General features: G+C 46.1%; 1 protein-coding gene across 1 annotated transcript in view; it reads right to left on the bottom strand.

Moving 5' to 3' along the window:
• LOC144947581 (atrial natriuretic peptide receptor 1-like) overlaps positions 1-20,682 on the bottom strand; it is a 64,184-nt gene that overhangs the window by 28,641 nt on the left and 14,861 nt on the right. The window contains exons 3-8 of the mRNA XM_078876793.1: positions 18,768-18,900; positions 15,659-15,782; positions 14,844-14,948; positions 13,813-13,915; positions 9,283-9,428; positions 3,156-3,228 (exon numbers count right to left, since the gene is read on the bottom strand). Of these exons, the coding sequence (XP_078732919.1) occupies positions 3,156-3,228; positions 9,283-9,428; positions 13,813-13,915; positions 14,844-14,948; positions 15,659-15,782; positions 18,768-18,900 (684 nt within the window). The remainder of the gene's footprint in view (positions 1-3,155; positions 3,229-9,282; positions 9,429-13,812; positions 13,916-14,843; positions 14,949-15,658; positions 15,783-18,767; positions 18,901-20,682) is intronic.

Genomic DNA, 20,682 nt, shown 5'->3' with positions numbered 1-20,682 from the left:
CCCCCCCCCAATGTTGACTCCATGGCTACGGCCTTGCTTTGCACGTCGGCAGAGTTACACCTTTGGGGCTGACACGATTAGCATCGGCCCCGGCGAGTGGAGTTCACCTGTGCCCCATGTCGGCTTATCCCCTCGCCTCCTCGTTACCGCCTAGTGCCCGACTAACTCCGGCCCGATGCGTGTGATGCAGCTGTACCGCCTGCACACCCAACTGGTACACCCAGTGACTCATCTTAGCCATGGACAATCCAGAAATCTGTTCCGGAAATTATTTTGGCACGCCACATCAATCTTGCCCGATCCTGTCCTCATGATACATCCGTTGGTGTGTGCCAAACATCGGAAGACACAGTCCCATCGGTGAGCTCATCTGGCAGGCGAGGCTGCGTTGGCTGGGTCATGTAGATCGCATGCCCCAGCCACCGCATTGCCCAAGCAACTTCTGTTTTTCCGGATAGAGGGGGCTAAATGATGGGCGCATCACGGGCAGGAGAAGAGATGGACCGATATGGCACTGGAGAATGTGGAGCTGATTGGACTTGCCAATGATTGGTGCCAGCACTGTCATGATTTGCCTCCGTGGATGAGGCTCGTGAACGATGCTACTGGGCAGTTGAAGGCAGTCGCCTTCCAGCAACAGCGCCGGGCGGATAAGATGCAGCGAGTTGGCACTGAAAGGAGCACAGGTGGTGCATGTCACGTCAGCTGGTGAACCTATGGCACCCGGGTCTGTTCCGTGACCTCCTGCCAGCGAGCCCTCGACACTTCCCGTGGGTCTCAAAGTGCACCTAGCCTGGCACAAGCGTCGTGGTGACGTCTGCACCGCTTAGTGGTGAACGACAGTTGTTGTTGTTATTGTTGTGCAAAAAAACAACACGTGTGACGTGTTTAGGGTTTATCACATGTCCTGAAGGACGGTACTTAGGAACATAGGGTACAATAATACAGTACAGTAAAACATTGTCAAGGCTAAGGCGTACCTTGTACACTTGTAGGGAGTGCCCTACGCCAAGCACAACGCAGCAGCGGTCCAAAACAAATCGAACGAGAAACTTGTAAGACTTGGCCACGCTACTGAATGGTGTTTGAAACATGTTTTCCCATTTAAAAAAAAAAAAACCCCGACGCTAACATGCGTAAAATGTCTCGAATCGAAGCCTGCTGCAACCAATTTATAGTGCCAGCATGGCACAATGCGTCCCGTGTTACTACAAAGAGGACCACGGTCGATTGCAACAGCGAGGCAGGAGAGGTTCATCCATGGCCCGTGCGCAATCACACTAATTGTGCGCAGATTTATTCTTAAGCGATCGCCCACTTCTCGACCTCAATCAAAGTTCTCTCCATTTTGGCAAAGGATCAATCCTCTCCAAACACTCTCGGCTTCCAGTATTTCCTTGAGGCTAACATCAGATGTTGTCACAGGACTCAGAACTTTGTGGAATTCTAATCCTCGAGCTAAGTTTCTTATCGTCTCTGTTCTCGCAAGTCTTGTGTTTCAACCTACGTTTCCCAGCGGTTAGTTCAGTGGCAGCAACGGCAGTGAGCGGTGAGCACACGGCACGAAAAACCCTTTGTCCCCGGCTCGATCGATTCCCAGCCATGTGCTACTATCAGTAGCGAATGATGTCTGAACTGGTCCTAAATGCCCCTCCGCCCGCCCTCCTCCACCATCCCAATTCAACAGCATGGTGAAATATGGTTAAACAGCCCTCTTGGGTGACACAGCATCGGTGTATTGACAAAGGTCGCAAGGGAAATCTTGATGCTACGGCCACCGCACACCAAGTTGTCAGTATTATCTGCTACGCTTGCAGGTGGTACGTGTCAAAATACAAATGTTAAATGTTATGCTTATATAAGATAGATACAAATACATTAAACGGTTCCGAGAATGAACGTTGGAGCAATAAACATCAAAAAGTCATCGTTGAAAAGCCATATAACACGTGTTATATATCACATGTTATACAAATATTTGAAAGCAGAGGCACGTCACTGAGAGAGAGATTGATGAGTGGCGCAGTGGTTAGCACACTGCACGATGAACCAGAGATCCGAGTATGACTCCTGCCCATGGCTGACAAAAGTAGTGAGTGATATGTGGACACATCAGAGGAGTTTCGATTTAAAGCTTTCGTGACTGCAGAGATTCATCTTCTTGGTTCTTTCGGTAAAGTCACGTAGAATGGAAATAATAAAATAATAAAAATAAAACAATAAAACATAATAAAAACCAAGCTTGGTGGTGTTCATTCAGACGCTGTCTTTCCGACAGACCTGTTCTTCACCTGAGGACGGCTGCTTGTGTTGTGGACGAAACGTCGTGAGAATTTAATTTTGTTTTATTTTTATTATTTTATTATTTCCCTTCTACGTGACTTTACCGAAAGAACCAAGAAGATGATCAGAGGGGCTTTAGGGTCCAGCTGGACAGTTTACTGCTGCACGAGAATATTCCTGCATCGTGTTCGTGACGGTGCTGTATAGGGAAGCAGTGGCGCAGCGGTGACGAATATCTGATTTGGTGCTGGAGCTCTTCTAGGTTGACTCAGCCTTAAGTGGCTTCCTGGTGCAGTGTGTAAACACCAACACCGGGCGAGACAAAGGCGGCCGGGCGTGGTGCTGGCCAACCACCCACCCCCCTCGTGCGCCGTGTTGTCATTCATGGGTGCTCGCTAACAGCACTTTCCCCAAAAGTCTGTTTAGGCTTTAGGGGGGATCTTTGTCTTTGCTGTATATCACTCCAAAGTATTTTCTGGTCGTACCGCGTGTTGTTTGGCACGATGTCCGACGTTCCACTCCACGTGCCGGTTTGTTTGTTCAGCTAATAGATAGTGAAAGTAGATTGGCACAGTTCCCCCGAAGAAGCTAGCCACCAATTTAGTGCCTTCAGCTCCAGGACATGTGGATCGAAACGTCAGATAACGTGCTGCAACAGTCGACAAGGTACAACCTGAACACCTGACATCGGAGAGCAGGAACGGTGCTGCATCCTTCTTGTGTTTAGTTTGTTGTCCTTCCCCCGCACCTCCGATTAGCACAACTGGCGATGTACGGCGCGAAAGAAGTTCAACATACGACACACACGACACATCCGATGCAGGTTTGTTATGCACAGAACACGTGTTGCTCACACAGCTGAGAGCACTTACCCATTTTGAGGTCTTTCAGGCAGACCACCCAGCTCTCATCCCAAAACATTTTCTGCTTATGGTACTGAAACCACTGCGAATGTAAAAAAAAAGATAACACAACGTGATCTGGTGATGCTGCTGCATCGACAGTGGTGCACAAGCACAATTAACAAATCACCCTCCCCCCCACATCGCCGACACATTCATCGATAAAACTGTGGCCTTGAAAGGAAAAAATTAAAAAATATATATTCTTGGTTCTTTCGGTAAAGTCACGTCGAAGGGAAATAATAAAATAAAATAAATATTAAACAATACAAATTCTCACGACGTTTCGACTGCAACACAACCAATTATCATCACCTGATGATGATTGAACCAAGAATATGAATCCCTACAGTCACGAAAACTTTAAATTAAAATATTAAAATAGGCAACGTTTCGGGCAATAGCCCTTCTTCAGAGCACTTAACCCCATTTTAGAAAGCCAATTTAGGTGCTCCTCTCACTATTTAACTCCTTGAAACGTCGCCTTCTAAGAATAAAAAAGTAGTTTGGTTTTTATTTGTATTTTTTTCAGTGATTTGTTTACCTTTCCTATCCTTTGAACTCCTATCTTGTTTGTTTTACTGTTTGTTGTTGTAACGTTCTGACCCGCCCCTACTGGACATCTGTGAAAAAGGAGCTTTATAGCTCTTCGGATTCCTCCAGTGTAGATACATATTACCGGTAGGAACCTCCTGGTTACACCAGCCCACAGGGGATTATTGTGTCCGTCCGTCGTGCAGGGAGGGGCTGGGTGGGGAGGGAGGAGCTGGGTGGAGAGGGGAGGGTGGGGAGGGGCTGGGTGGGGAGGGTGGGGCTGGGTGGGGAGGGGAGGGTGGGGAGGGGCTGGGTGGGGAGGGTGGGGAGGGGCTGGGTTGGGTGGGGAGGGGCTGTTTGGGAGCGTGGGGCTGGGTGGGGCGTGGGAGGGGTGGGGCTGGGTGGGGAGGGGCTGGTCACCCCGTGGTGCCCTTATACAACTCAACGTTTAACCTACTCACGCCGGCTTGTGCCCGCCCTCACAGTCGGCCATATTTGCGGAATACACCACGCCGCCGTTGACCCTGGCCATTGACCGAGCAACCCAACGTGTTCCTACCAGCTCCCTCCGCAGGAATGTGTTCTGATTCTGATGAGGCGTAGCGATGTCATGACAGCATACAGGGTTCTTCACATACACAGTACACATTATCTATATCACGTGTACAGATGTAATGTCACATGGTGCCGTAATCTCGCGTGTCTGTATATGCGATCAACAGTGCACCTCTACATCTGCAGGTCCCTCATCTCAGTCTCACTCACCAGCATCTCCCATCTACAGCGCTCTCATGAGCACCTCGTATTTACCCAGATTTTATCTCATACATCGTTATAACGTATTGTCTACAATTCTCTCAAATAACTGTCTAACACGTAAGCTTTCGCTCAGATTGTAAATGTTGTGGATATGCTCTCCAACACATCGGTGTGCTGTGCTAGTAACGAATTGGCATGTTCTGTTTACGTGACAAACCTTACTAATTAGCTGTGTCGAGTGGTGGCGAGTTTAACGACACATTTATATTTACGTGATCTAACCCAAAAAGCCTATATTGTGGAAAATATCTGTCTCTCTGTCTCTTGTTTATCTCATTTTCATATCACTAATATTGTTTTATTCTCTTCAAAATGAGCAAATTACTCAGTTTGCTAAAAGCATGCAGTGAAATCCCCACCTTTGCTGGCCGACTATACTGGTGTTGTGAAATGTAGCACCTTTGCAATGGAATGGCATCGATATCACATGAACTAAATTATTCAAATAACTTTGACCATCTTTCGAATAATTTGCTTAACGAAGAAAACTCAAGGTTTACTTTTGATGGAACAAAACTTCACCCTTAAATGTGAAATCTGACAGCTAACAGATGCTCAAATGAAAAATTAATAAGCTGTTGTTTTTCAAACATAAAAACTAATTTATAAAAAAGATTTAGCCCGGGCGGATTAGTTCGTAGATGCGGAAGAGTTCGTGGCATAAATGGCTGGAAATGTTTATCTCTGAACTGCCAAACGTAGGGAACAATATATAATATTTAAATAAAATACTAATCCAACAGAGAACTCAAAAAGCTGGCAAACGTTAAATCTGGGCAGTGGAGCAGAATAATAAAACAAATCTTTCACACTCCACAAAACAACAACAGAATACTCATTAAACATGACTCAAAACATGTCAACTTGCGAGGATGTAATGAATGACTACAATGATGATATCTTACCACAAAAAAATCTCAACACACTCGTCAACAACAATATCTTAAATAGAAGACAAAATATATAAGGCAGGTTTTTTTTATTAAGGTCACTGTTTTTGACGAATATGTTTACGTGCCGCTGCCAATGCAACGGCATCAATTAACATCTTACTCAGCACATGTTGACAATGTATATCTTCAACTTTGTTTTCTTCATTCCGTACTCATGATCAGGAGCATTTTATACTTAAATCACCGCTCGTGTTGCCCATTCCCTGGTTTGTGTTTATATTCGAAAGTGATCTTTATTTTACATTTCCTCTTTTCAAACACTAGTCTCTCACGCACACACCAGGCACAATCACTCCGTCCCAAGGCCTAACAAAAAAAACACTTAACATCCGTCAACAGCACCGCTCCCTTAATAAGAAAGACGTTGATAACGGGCGACGTTTCGGACAATGGCTCTTCTTAAGTTGCATTGACAGCGAGTAGAGAGGCCAGAAAGGATGCGTGGGCGAGTTGGAGACCCACACTTCATGTACCACGGGGGCCTATAACAATCACATTATCACTGGCTCACTCGTATCAATCCCTTTGGCTCACGCAACTCTTTTATCAACCTGTCTCTCTGACTTCCACATTGTTTAATTCCACCGACGAGGTATCGGGTATACAACGCGTTATTTGTTCTGCGGGGTGAATGATTCACCATGCAGTACAATGTGTAGTGTGGTGTTTATTCGTCTTTTTCTCTTGTGTCGCTTTATTCGCAGCATCCCACACGGATACTCCTCACGTTCAACACCTCCGGTGGCGAACTCTTCCTCTCTTCCTCTGCGAGCCTGCTACCTCGATCTTGCTCTCTCTCGCTCCGCTAGTCTGTTACTCCCCGCTCTCCTAGCCTGGCACGGACTCTCTCTCTCCGTATACTCTGCTAGCTTCTCACCCCGCTAGCCTATCGCAATCAGACTCAAGATTCCGCTGGCCTCTCCACTGCTAGCCTGTGGTCACACGCACATCCAACCTCGCCCGTGCCCCAGCGGGGGTTCAGCCAACACCGCTGGGGAGGACGAGGTGTGGAGGGCGTCGTGAATCTCTTCACTGCTTCATCTCCAACCTACCCAACCCCACTGCCTCACACGTTCCCCTTATATCCCCCTCCTCATTAAGTGCCCTCAGATGGCCCTCATTAAGCCGGCGTCCTTCCGGCGTCTCTCGCACGTGTCCTCCTCCTCATCGCCTCGATCTCTCGACTCCGTGGCGCCTACCCCGCGTTTGCATTTGCAGCCAGCCAATCACTGCGCTCTTTCCCCAATTACTGGCGTCTCTCTGTCTGCTGTTTCCCAGGCCTCACGCTTGCACCTGCTTATCCTGACCTGACCTCACTGTGTGCAACCCCGTGCATGAATGCAACTGCTGTTTGCAAACCCTGCGCGCGTTATACCAATCTATATATATAAAATCGCAAATCTGTCTGTCTGTCTGTGTGTGTGTCTGTGTGTCGCCGGACCATACGCAGTTTCATTGGACGGCGGTTGCCCCTGGCAACGGGTAGCGACGCATTCGCTGCCGGGTGGACGCCATTTTTAATTCCCGTTAAAAATATGCGCACGCATTTGTGGTATAAACTCGATATACCCAGCGTTGCCCGGGGGGAAAATACGTTTAAAATCTTATGAAAACTTTCAAACATTACATACAAATGAAAAAACAACTGTGTAATTACTTTTAAACCCGATGCGCCAAGAATCGATTCTCTGAATCGCGCAAAGGAATCGAAGGTTGTAGATTCCTTTACATTCGGACGATTCCCGTTTACTATAAGTTGGTTAAAGTCGATATAAACTGCTACGAACGGGAAATATCCGGCGTTGACCGGGGCAAAAATGTAATTAAAAACTCCTGAAAAAATAAAAAAATAAAATAACAATGAAAATGAAACTCTATCATTCAAAATGTAAACCCCCAACATGCCAGGAATCGTTTCTTTGAATCGCACAAAGGACTAATCGAAGGTTGTAAATTACTTTAGGATCGCGCTTCCTGTTTAATATAAGTTGCTTATAGAGTTGATATAAACTGCTACGAATGGGAAATATCCGGCGTTGACTGGGGCAAAAATATAATGGTGAGGGCGGTTGTGAGTGGCGATTGTGAGTGGTGATTAGTGAGTGGTGAGGGGAGGTTGAGTGGTGAGGGTGAGTGGTGAGGGTGAGTGGTGAGGGTGAGTGTTGAGGGTGAGTGGTGAGTGGTGATTGGTGAGGGTGTGATTGGTGAGGATGAGTGGTGAGGGAGAGTGGTGAGGGAGAGTGGTGAGGGTGAATGGTGAGGGTGAGTGGTGAGTGTTGAGGGTGAGTGGTGATTGGTGAGGGTGTGATTGGTGAGGATGAGTGGTGAGGGAGAGTGGTGAGGGTGAATGGTGAGGGTGAGTGGTGAGGGTGTGTATATATGTAAGGTTATTAAGAAATATATTTTTCACCCGGGCAACGCCGGGTACTTATGCTAGTACACATATATATACGTGCAATTAAGAGGGTAAAGTCATGCGCACGCACACATGGTTTACATAACGCGTCCCACGATATGTGTTTGTCCATGATATAGCTTCTTTTGGGTTAGATCGCATAAATATAAATGTGGCGTTAAACCCGCCACCACCCGACACAGCCAACTAGTAAGGTTTGTCACGTAAACAGAACGTGCCAATTACAATCTGAGTACGACGTTTCGCCAATAATTACAATAAGCTTCATCAGGCGGACAGCCAGATTTGCGTTTGCCCTCGGTCTCACCGTAGGCTGCACTGAGACCTCGGCCTTGCCTGGCGGCTCTGCCGGGGAAGGGCGCACCTCAGCCAGCAGGGGCGGGACACTGAGGCGGGTGGCCTGTAAGTGCGTTCAAGTATTTTGATAGCAACAAAACTGAAAGCTTAACTTTGCTTTGCACTGGGTTATCTTTACGAGAGTTATCGTGTTTTACAGCGAGGCAAACGGCGAGAGCTGATGCATATGCGTTCTTTAAACGTAAAACATTTTTACAAATATGAGCACACGAGCTCACTGTCGTTCGAATTCATTCTCACAATTGATATGGACAACTTTCGTTCACGTATCGACTGTTAAATGCCCCCTACCTCTCTGGCCTCTCTGTGTGCTGTGAAGAAGGACCCATTTCCTGAAAAGCCACCTGTTAGAAACATTTGATTTTAAACGCCCGCAGTGTACATTGACGAATGTGTCTAAGTTATTTTGTTATCAGTGCTTGTGCGCCATTGCCAACGCAGCAGCAGCAACATCACTAAATAATGTGTTTATATGCATACCTGTCAACCCCTTATCAGTGCCTACCTATTACAGACCAATTCAGCCCTTATTGGTCACACCGTGCCCTTATAAATCTTAAAGTTAATCCTACAAATTCCATCACAAGGGAGAAACACAACCAAATAGACAAAACATGATTTTTCCCGCATTGAAACGGCTGCACGCCGTATGGATCTGAAAACTCAATTTTTCTGTACAGCCGTTTCAATACGGGCAAAACACAATTGTGTATATGTTTGTGTTTCTCCCTTGTGATGAGACTTTGTAGGATGAACGTTGAGATGTATAAGGGCACGGGGTGACCAATAAGGTCTGAATTGGTCTGTAATAAGGTAGTGGGCACTGATAAGGGGGTGTTGAGCGGTATGCAGATGTGAAGTACCAAGGGCCGCCCGTGCCCGCAGGTTCGTTTTATGCGGCTCTACCAGACAACAGCCAAGAGACTAGAAGGCCGTGGAACCAGAGTTCATAAGAAAAAGAAGATATGTTGGTCACTTGTGTTGACACGCAATCTTGCGGCGTGTCCCCCCCCCTTACCGCGATCGTCACGATGAACGTGAACACCACGAGGGAGATCGGCAGTCCGATGGCGACCTTAATGGAGGTGGCCATTGGACAGTCTCCGCAGTCAGCGGGGCAGGTGGAGCAGCTTTCGACGGCATCGCAGGTTGCGTCTCCACAAACTGATGCGCAGTGGGGAACACGGACCGAAGTGATCGTCATGCTCAAGGTCAAGGCGTCATCGCGGCCAAAGCCGTTGATGCCTCCATCACTACACGTCCATCACCGCACCTCCTCCACTGCAAAGGCTCTCCAGCCTCCACTGGAGCCCATAGCTGCTGCAATGTAGACAGTGCCGGATTCAGCTAGTGCGGAGCCTGTAGTAGCATATGTTGTTATAAAGGGGCCCTAGATATAAAACAAATATATTAAAACACATACATGTTTTACTTGCATAGTAAATTAATTGTAATTTTTAATTTGCTATACAGCCAGTTAATACGACAAATCGCTAACCTTAAACACCCAGTCGTTCATAAAAGTTGATTGCGGTGTAATATTAGAACAAGTGCAGAATCACTGAACCGGAATTGACAGCTTGAAAGCATTTAACACGGTGCCCTTGAAAGTGCGAGGCCCGTAGCATATGTAGCTACTTTTGCTATTAGAATAATCCGACACTGAATGTAGACATGCGCTGACCAGAATCCCACCGTCTTGGACCTCAGCCTTCCCCTTCAGGGGCACCACGGGTGGCAAGGAGATGGTATATCCCTCGCCAGGTACGCAAGAGGTTATGGGTTTGATCCAGACCCTGAAGCATGTTGTATATTTCGAGTTTGCGTGTTAACTTTTTCCCCGTTGGTGGGATTCTTCTCCGGCACCTCTGGTTTTGCCCATAAAACACTTAGAAACAGAGTTTAGATTGTTTTGGCTGCAACTATACATTCCCACGTTTGGTGATGATATAAGCAACTTCGATGAGTTATCGTGTGTGGCCAGGTGGCTTCTGAAAAAAAGCTAAGAGCTCAGGGGCTTTACCTGGTAAATAAAATAATACACTACACGACACGTTTTTATTTTACCAGGTGAGGCCCACTGAGCTATGCAGCTCTTTTTGCAGAAGCGACCTGGCTACCACAAATAATTGCTCAACGAAGTGGCTTATCACGTGGAAATGTATAGCAGCCAAATACTCGAAACGCACGTTGATTCTAAATGTTGAGAGAAAAACTCGAGGACCTGGATGGAAAATCCACTTGACCACGAGGGAGACAGATGCAAACTCGAGGGTCGAGATCGAACCCACGACCTCCTGTATACCAGGCGAGGTAGTTAACATCTCATAGCCACCGTGGCTTCCCAAAATAGTAGCTAGTCGCTGGACTTGAAGAGACCACTCCAATATCTGTGTCTCGGCCCAACCCCCAGTCTCACACGAGTCCTACCCAGTGCAACCTTTGTTGCCCGATTGCAGTGGTCCGTTCAACCAGGGGTATGCGGACCCCTGGGGGGGGGGGGTACGTGGCAGCGTCCCAGAGGGTAGGTGAGCTGATTTATAAATGTGTGATTTTATATCATACATGAGAGTCGATGGTCAATAATTGCATACGAATCTGCCAATACAAAATAACTACGATAAAATGTTAATCCATATGACAACCTCGAACAATATGAGAGAGCTGTCTAAACTCATGGATCGTCAACAATGCGGTTGCCAAGAATAACCAGCGAACACATGACGTCACGCATGCAGGGCTTCCGTTTTTGTATTCGCTTGCAAGTTACTATCTGGTTAGGATACACCTCATAAAATGGGCAATTTGTTCAAATATTGATGTTCGTTGTCCATACATTTCTCAGAACCATGTTGGGTCAGGCAAGGGGCTCCTCGGTTGAAACTAAATTCAACACGGGGGATACAGTAGCCAAAAAAGGTTCATAACCATTGCCCTATTGAACAGGATATGCATCACTTACTTGCTATGTTCACATCTGGACGACTGAATTACTTTATCTTTCCACAAATTTGCACGCACTGAAATGGCAACAACTTGTTTTCAAAACGCTTAAGAATATATTCCAGTTGAATAGAGGCAAAGTACAACCAAATTTCACATCCAATCGTTAAGTATGCTTACCATATTTATTTTAGTTTGAAGTGGAAATGTTGTTTGTGAAAATTAAATGAACCATGTGGTTATTATCATCCAAAAACACTGCTCCGTTAAAAATGCACCGCATGCGCTCTGCATAATTCACTTCAATAATCTGGCAATGGTGCAAGTCGATTTCCCAAACACATAAATAAACACGTGCACTCTTCATAAAACATACGGCAAAAAATTCACTGTGGAGGATTTCGCGGTTGAATGTTGAACTCCCTTCGCACCGTACGTAGTGAAACGTGCTAATCGGAGGTGCGTGTCGTTCGGCATGATGTCCGACGTTTCGCCGCACATGCCGGCGGCAGCACGTGGTCTATGTGAGCCGTATCTTTCTCAAAGACGCTAGAAATGGTGTCTTTCCTTTCACTGAACTCTGCAACATCGTATTACTCAAGAACTTTGCCTCAGATACTCCTCCCAATTACATCCAATTGTTAACGTTGCTTATGTAACTTAATTCGCTGCCTTCCCCGGCTTCTTGTACCTGTAATTTTCTCAGTCAAACCCTTACATTATCAACATGCGGTGCGACCCAACTTAAACATTGGACAATAGAAAAAAAACGTTGTTGTATTTAATGATTTCCAAAACCCATGAAAAGAAAATATTGTGATTCTGGGCCGTCTTTTGACCATGGCTACATTTTTCACAGTAGGAAATGTTGATACAATTATAATTATCTAGATCGTAAAAGTGAAGTAAAATATCAATGTACTGCTCATTGTGATCACAATCACCTAAGTGTATGATTCTATCCTATGAGGTATGTGGCTGCAATTATCATCTGTGAGTTGCTCAATCTATCATGCACTCCAGTTTGTAAACCTCCAACAAAATCCTTCAATCTCACAGGAACCACGAATGGACCAAAACAATAATCTATTGACGATGTGATTTTTTTTGTTTTGATATTCATAGCACTGGTGTGTTCAGTTTGGGAGACACAAACATGTTAAGAGGGAGCAGTGGCCCAGTGGTTAGTGCTTTGAGAAACGAACCTTGTAACCCAAGCAAGTTAAATTCCTGGCCACGGATATGTCAGTGGTGAGTGATATACGGACCACGACTTAGCGCCACACCCTCTCCCATTATATCAACCAACACTGAGCAGTGTGGTGAAGAATTGTCAAACAACACCTACGGCCAACAGGGTATGAAAAGTCCTTAATCCAGTAGTGGGTTGACAGCGGGGTATACATTAACTTGTAATGTTTTCTTTTTACTTACAGGATAGAAATAATGTTTGATTTCTAACCTTTCAAACGTAATTTTGAACACATTGTCTGAAACCACAAAAAATCATTTTGCGGAAGAGTTGGAGATGCTAAACCAGAGATCGAATGCACAGAACTCTGTAAACGGATTAAATGGGAACGAGAAAATAAATCGCAGAACACCGTGACACAAAAGCGATTGAAGACACCATGGCAACCGATGGTTAACGTGACGACAGAAAGAAGGTTGATGATTGACAATCGAGTGGTCATGCATCGTGGAGATTGAGCGATGACATCATAGTCTCGTGTGCATGTGCAAAGTGGAATCGTTACGTCAGGCTGTAAATCATTGCTATTATCATTATAGATAATATTACTGTGGTAGACTGTCATTTATGTTTTGAATTTTGGTGCGCATCGATTTTTCCGGCACGTGGAGCGAAACGTTGGACATCACGCCGGACGATGCGCGGCACAACGCGAAAGCACAGTGGAGAACCGTAATATTCTATCAGCCACATTGCAAACCACTTAATATTCCATCAATCATGATGCAAACCGTGTAATTCCATCAGCCACATTGCAAACCGTGTAATATTCCATCAGCCACATTGCAAACCGTGTAATATTCCATCAGCCACATTGCAAACCGTGTAATATTCCATCAGCCACATTGCAAACTGCGTAATATTCCATCAGCCACATTACAAACTGCGTAATATTCCATCAGCCACATTACAAACTGCGTAATATTCCATCAGCCACATTGCAAACCGTGTAATATTCCATCAGCCACATTGCAAACTGCGTAATATTCCATCAGCCACATTACAAACTGCGTAATATTCCATCAGCCACATTGCAAACTGCGTAATATTCCATCAGCCACATTACAAACTGCGTATAATTCCATCAGCCACATTACAAACTGCGTAATATTCCATCAGCCACATTGCAAACCGTGTAATATTCCATCAGCCACATTGCAAACCGTGTAATATTCCATCAGCCACATTGCAAACCGTGTAATATTCCATCAGCCACATTGCAAACTGCGTAATATTCCATCAGCCACATTACAAACTGCGTAATATTCCATCAGCCACATTGCAAACCGCGTAATATTCGATTCGCCAGTTTCTCATCCGTGCGAACAAGGCGCGTGCAGCTCCACAACTCACCTGTGGCCGGGAGCACGGTGGTGGTTGCCACAAGCGCCGCTTGCATGTGACCCACGCGGACATGAGCAATCAGGTCCGTCACTCCCTCGTGCACCAGCGTGACCTGTAGGCAGTGCCACGAGAAGCAGGGCTAAATAAGTCAACTTGCTTGCTGCTGTTGCTGTTGTTGTTTCTGCAGCCGCTGTTGGCAGTGAGTACAAGTACAATTTAACAACAAGTATAACCCGTAAAAAAAAGTTTTTCACTATAAATCCTTTATATGCGTGGCGGCTAGAGTCCTCTCGTCCTCTGGCTTGAGATGGCTGCCACCTATGGGTCAGATGATTGCATGGCAGCATTAAGCAATTGGTAATTAAATATAATATTTTTGTCCTAAAAAGTGTAAAATTTTTGAAAAAAATTTTCACGAACATTAATTGTCACGCACAACGAGTCTGTGTGGAAAATGTCAGCTCGATTAGATCACGGGAAGTGGGTTAAAAAACGACCGAAAGATTTGCACGGTCCTAAGCAAGCAAGCAAGTGAACTTAATATAAAGGATTTAAAAATGAACTCCAACTCGTTCATCGATGACACCATGTGGCCTTAAAAGGCAATATGTAATAGGTGACTTTTCGGCCAATGGGACATAGGCCACGAGAGAAACAGAGAGGATAGTCAGAGTTGGAGACGGCACTTGTTTACGCCTCATGATAATTGCATTCTTGTTAATATTTTTTCTGATGACCAGTTTTTAAAATAGAATAATTGATACGATTTTTAGCTTTGAAAATGTATATTTAAATTCGTCTTCTTCTTAATTGTTTTTTAATTATTTCATTGTTCGTTCTTAAATATATCGAAATATTTGTTGTTGCGGTGATGAGTCAAGAATTAAGTAAGTCTGCGCTGTCTGGTTACCGGCGTTAAAAGTGGGCTATATCCTTTCCCAATCCTGGCCAACCTGGTTCAAAGCTCAACAAATGAAATACAAGAATGCCTCCCTTAATGTTAGCTCTTGGGTAAGAGACAAATCCATCAATAATCGTACCTGAGCGGACCAGTTCTGCCTCTTCATCGTGCCTGCTTCTGAGAGTGTGTGGGTAAATATTTGTCCATCATCTGGGATCCATGGCCCACAGATTCCACCATGCACCTGGAAAATGATAGTCTCAGTTGAACAAATGTGAAGGACTTTCTTGCATACAGAAATATACAGGGTGTCTGAAAATGAATATACCAAAAATAACGTTGAATAGTTATGTTGTTATTCGAGATACTGACGTAAATTTTACAAGAATACATGTAATAGATTTCAATGTTTATTTAATTTGTTATGGTATTAATTAGATATTCTCGAATTATTACTACACTACTACATGTCGTCCGTCGTTCACTACAATCAATCTGATTCGGCGTTCAAACTCGGAGAAAACATTTTCCAACACAGTTGTAGGAATGGATGACACAGCAGCATCAACAATACGATGTTTAAGTTCTTCAAGATCCCTTGGTTTGCTAGTGTAGACTTTACTTTTTAAAAAACAGAGATAAAAATAAATCTAATGGTGTTAAGTCGGGTAAACGGGCGGACTTGTCATTATTTCGGAAAATGGGGTCTCTTCTGAATCAGAAATAAAGTACTAATCAATATCTTAATAAACTAAAGCGTATATATATTCATATAAAATTTATGTCAGTATCTCGAACATCAATCAAACTATTCGGCTTTATTTTTTGGTATATTCGTTTTCGGACACCCTGAATATTGAACAAATGCAATTTCGTACGACTCTTCAGTTTGTCCGCGAGATAACGGACAACGTGGACGGCTCAAAGAGTAAATTCGCTTGAGGCGTCTGGTACCATGAACGAGAGGGGGCAGGAGTGGATGTTGGCATGGTGGATGCAGCAGTTGATTTCCGTTGCATCCTTCCATGGTGCAGGGCATTCCTGCTCCTCGCAAAAATGTTTCGCTTGACTGACCGTCCTTGAGAACATACAGCAAAATCGTCATTAGCCTGTCGTGGAGATAATTTAAATAATAATGATAACAAGAGTAAATAAGCAGGCAATGCAGCTCATTCACACAACCGTCTCTCACACGTAACATTTTTTTAAGTATTTCTTCCACAACACATTATTTCAGCAGCAGTGTTGGAGACACGGATATATGGACTTATCGTCCGATTTTTGGGACCTTTTTGCCAGTATCAAGGTATGAAGAAATAAGAATAGGCTTCACCTTTCCTTGCAATAAAACAATTGCGAAAGTTTATATTTGGTGTTTGAACATTTTCACACCTCCTGTTTTATTGCCGGAAAGGGTAAAACCTATTCTTATTTTTCATCGTCGGCTTTTTTTTTTCAGAACATATAAATCAGTTCGACGGAATTACATTCGTGGAAATGTTGAGTTAGTTATTGTTGAATAGGATCGATGGTAACCGCGAATAATTGCATGCCGATGACAACCAACCGAGCTTATGTGAACACCTGATGATGTGGGATGTAATCTCTGGCAATAACGTCTGCTGTAAAATTGTCAACATTTCGCTTGCCTTTCAACATTCCCTCGGTTTTGCTGATAAAACCAAATCAATTGGCGTAAATGCCCACGTGACAACAGCATTGGCTCTGTCGGGTGGTGCAGGATTATACAGCAGCTAAAAAAAACTGACATACCGAGGAAAGGATTTCACCAAGTCGAGATTGTAGACGATATATTATTTTGAAGACGTAGGCTTCCGCGACCAATATCCATCGTAGAGGTTTTTTTGTGTTAGATCGCGTAAATATATAAATGTGTTGGGTGGTGGCGGATTTTAACGACACATTTATATATTTACGAGATCTAACCCAAAAACCTCTATTATGGATGATATTCGTCGCGAAATCCTACTACGTGTTCAGCTGACTCATTTAATGGGTTCTGTTTTTACTGTCATTGTTATTTCATCGTCAAGAAATGAAACATTTAAGAAAACTTGAACGAGCAAGGGGAATGACGACATGGAGATGTTTTGAATGAGGGGCCATGCTATCATCGTGGTTATTACATCGAAATATCACAGTGTCAAGGCCACTACAGCGTCGACAACCCTATTTCCTGCCTAGGTGCCGTTTCATCTTGCATTGGCTCCAAACTTTCTGTGGCAAAATGTAATTATCCACACAAAAGTATCTCTTACACTCAAGCGCCCAGCTTGTCACGATTCCTAACTTTCCCCATCACATCTCTGCCCTGAGCACTCCAATTCTCGCGCCTTTGGCGGAGGATGGAGTGACTCTCACACGCACGCCATCACACGCGCGCCCTGGGGGAGCGGTAGCGTAGTGGTTAGCGCCCAGCTCAACACGAGCGGATATCTCAATCGGTGCCTTAGATCTCCCTGCCCGATGTCGATTCAGCCTTGAAATTAGTAACCGGTGCAGTATGTGCAAACGTCAGTCCTAGGAAGACAAAGGCGGCCGGGCGTGGTGTTGGGCCACCCACCCCCTTCGTGAGTGGAGCAAACCTTCCAAGGTGCTACTCGCGAACAGCACTTGACCCAACAGTCTGTTAAGGCTACACGGAGGATCTTTGTCCTTGAGCCTGAAAGGTCGGCTCACTCTGCCAGTGGGGCGAGCGTCGTGCCAACATGGACACTCCCCTCTCACCACTCCACACTCAGCACTCACCACTCAGCACTCACCACTCACCACTCCCCACTCTCACCACTCAGCACTCCCCTCTCACCACTCCACACTCCCCACTCCCCTCTCACCACTCCACACTCCCATCTCACCACTCCCCACTCACCACTCCCCACTCACCACTCTCCACTCCCCTCTCAGCACTCCACACTCACCACTCACCACTCCCCTCTCACCACTCCCCACTCCCCTCTCACCACTCCCCACTCCCCTCTCACCACTCACCACTCTCCTCACACCACTCCCCTCTCACCACTCCCCACTTAGCACTCAGCACTCACCACTCCCCACTCCCCACTCCACACTCACCACTCCACACTCCCCACTCACCACTCACCACTCCCCACTCACCACTCCCCACTCACCACTCCCCTCTCACCACTCCCCACTCACCACTCCCCTCTCACCACTCCCCACTCACCACTCCTCACTCACCACTCCCCTCTCACCACTCCCCACTCACCACTCCCCTCTCACCACTCCCCTCTCACCACTCCACACTCCCCTCTCACCACTCCCCACTCCCCACTCACCACCACCCATCTCCCCACTCACCACTCCCCTCTCACCACTCACCACTCCCCTCTCACCACTCCCCTCTCACCACTCCCCACTCACCACTCCGAGCAGATCCTCACGTTCCGCAGAGGCTAAACCGTCACAACAACAACAACAATAATAAACGCGCTCATAAATTTGCCCAAATTATCTTTTGTGCTCTTCTGAGCAATTCCCCTCATTCTGCAAAAGCGCAGGTGTTGGGGGGAGGGGGGGTGAATAACGCGATATCGATCAGCCCCTTTCACTAAAAAAATTTCGAAAACCCGACTTGTGTAGAAAAAAAGGTATGAAGTTGGCCAATGCGTGGTGCACTGCGATCCACTTTGGTGGACCTTGCCGGGCTCTGCGATTCACCTGCAAGCTACGGAGAGCGGCAATCTCCCACCGGACAGGCGCCAATCCCTAACCAGCGCCATACCTTGGTAGAAGTCGGACTGTTCGTATGAATTCTTCGTCGCTGACTTTAAACGTGCCGCCCCGCCAGCCGTAATGACAACTGTTGTCTTGCCGGTGATGTTCGCGCTTGTTACGAATTTGTCCCGAGATCCACAATTGAATCTCTCGGGATCCATCGTCGTATCGCCCGATACAACAAAATAAACGATGCGCGGACATACGACGAGAGCTACCCCTCGCCTCCGATGAGCACGGTTGGCTACATGCGGCGCGAAAGAAGTCCAACACACAGTACGTACCTGTCGACTACAGAGACACTTACCTGTTGGGGAATATTTTGTTGCTTACACCCCATTCGTAAAAGCTGTCCGGAGCATCCACCTCGTAGACGACTTCGAACACGTTTCCACTTATGACCGTGCCCGGTGGCCTTTTAAACCAAGCCATTTCCAAGCCTGAAATGCAAGTGGTTTTAGGAAAACAAATGAGAAGTAATCGTTGGAGACAAAGACTAAAGAGACGAGGTAGAGGGGAGACTATAGAGAGCGACAGAGGCCAGTCTTCAGCCGGGACTTGAACGTGTTTCATGCAGCGCACAATAACCCTGCCGATCTCAGGGAGCATGAACCATCAGGCAAACTCCGGTCATCCTCACAGCGGCGGCTTTTGGCTAACCGTCGAACAAAGACGGTCACCCCATCGCGTGCTTTCAGATGCGCTTTTCCGGCCGTCTGGAACGCTCTTCCTTCCGATATTATGAAGCCACTGGGGCTGTGCACTTTTATATCGTCTCCATTATAATCTCATTTTTGTTTAAATGCGTTTTTGTGTTTAGTTTGTTGTCCTTCCCCCGCACCTCCGACTAGCGCGATTGGTTACGTACGGTACGAAAGAAGTTCAACATACATACAATGTATCATTATGCTTGTTTACCAAGGAAAGCCTGAGTCTCAAGACTCGTTTTCGGGAGGGCACTGCCAAGTTTTCAGAGCAGTTGGGGGAGGTGATGGTGTTGCTGCTGCTGCTGTGTAACCCCCAATTGAGTCATTTGTGGGTAATTTGTCAGCATTGGGAAGTTTTGACCAATACGACACCAGTTGCATTGCGGGTGTGTTTAGCTATGGGAGGCAACTGCAGGACCCAGAGGAAACCCATGCAGAACAGTGACAAAACGTACAAACTCCACACAGAAATGCACCCAAGTTGGTAATCGAACCGAGGCCTCCTGCCCTGACACTCTGAGCAAAAACACAGCGAGCAAAGCCTTTGTTTATGATTCCGCTCCTGGTAACCCTCTACAGCAGCGCACTGAGCGTGTTTCATTCAGCCAAATATAAAATGAGTGTCTCTAATAACCAATGGTGTAACGAAGTCCATAATACAGGTTTTCTTGGGTTAGATCGCGCAAATATATAATTGTGTCGTTAAACCTCGTCACCACCCGACACAGCCGATTAGTTAGGTTTGTCACGTAAACAGAAAAAGCTAAATCGTTCTGGCTGTTGCCTGATGAAGCTAGTTGCAATTATTGGCGAAACGTCGTACTCAGATTGTAAATGTTGCGGCTTGGCTTTCCAACACACCGGTGTGCTGTACTCGTGATGAATTGGCACGTTCTGTTTACGTGACCAACCTTACTAATTGACTGTGTCGGTTGGTGGCGGGTTTAACAACACATTTATATACTTATGCGAGAAACCCCAAAAAACCTCTATTATGGATGATATTGGTCGCGGAAGTCTATATGTTAAACTGGTGTAACGAAGCTCTGATTAATTGACTGATCAGTGTATACATTCTGAAGTTCACGATCCACGTGTAGTGGCATAGTGCTGGCTGCTGGCGAAAAAGGGGAACTGCGGTGTACGGCAGTACTGAAGTCAGCAGGCCACGATAGACACGAGAGGGGGGCATCTAGGGGAACAGTCACAGAGGGGGGGGGGGGCATCTGAAAGCCTCGGGAACCCGCCAGGAGGTTCCAGAGAGGGGGCGTGGCCAGGGCGGAGCGAGGCCACCCTGGGGGTCTAAGAGGGGCCCCGGTGAGGGACCTCGGGGCTGTTGCCGGAGTGGGGTCCCCGTCGCGCTGCTCAAGATCGTCGCCATCGTCGCTGTCGTCTTCACTCGACATTGCGCTACTAGGTAGTCGTTGGCTGTTTCGGTTCAGCGCCGTCAGTGTTAGACGGTTAGTGTCGTGTAGAGGCTAGCAACAGTAATTGTGTGTACCCACGTAGTGTTGT

This window comes from Lampetra fluviatilis, chromosome 46 (assembly GCF_964198595.1).
Source record: "Lampetra fluviatilis chromosome 46, kcLamFluv1.1, whole genome shotgun sequence".
NCBI classification, from domain to species: Eukaryota; Metazoa; Chordata; class Hyperoartia; order Petromyzontiformes; family Petromyzontidae; genus Lampetra; species Lampetra fluviatilis.
The sequence above is the reverse complement of the archived record's forward strand: the minus strand, read 5'-3'. Positions and strand labels throughout refer to the sequence as shown.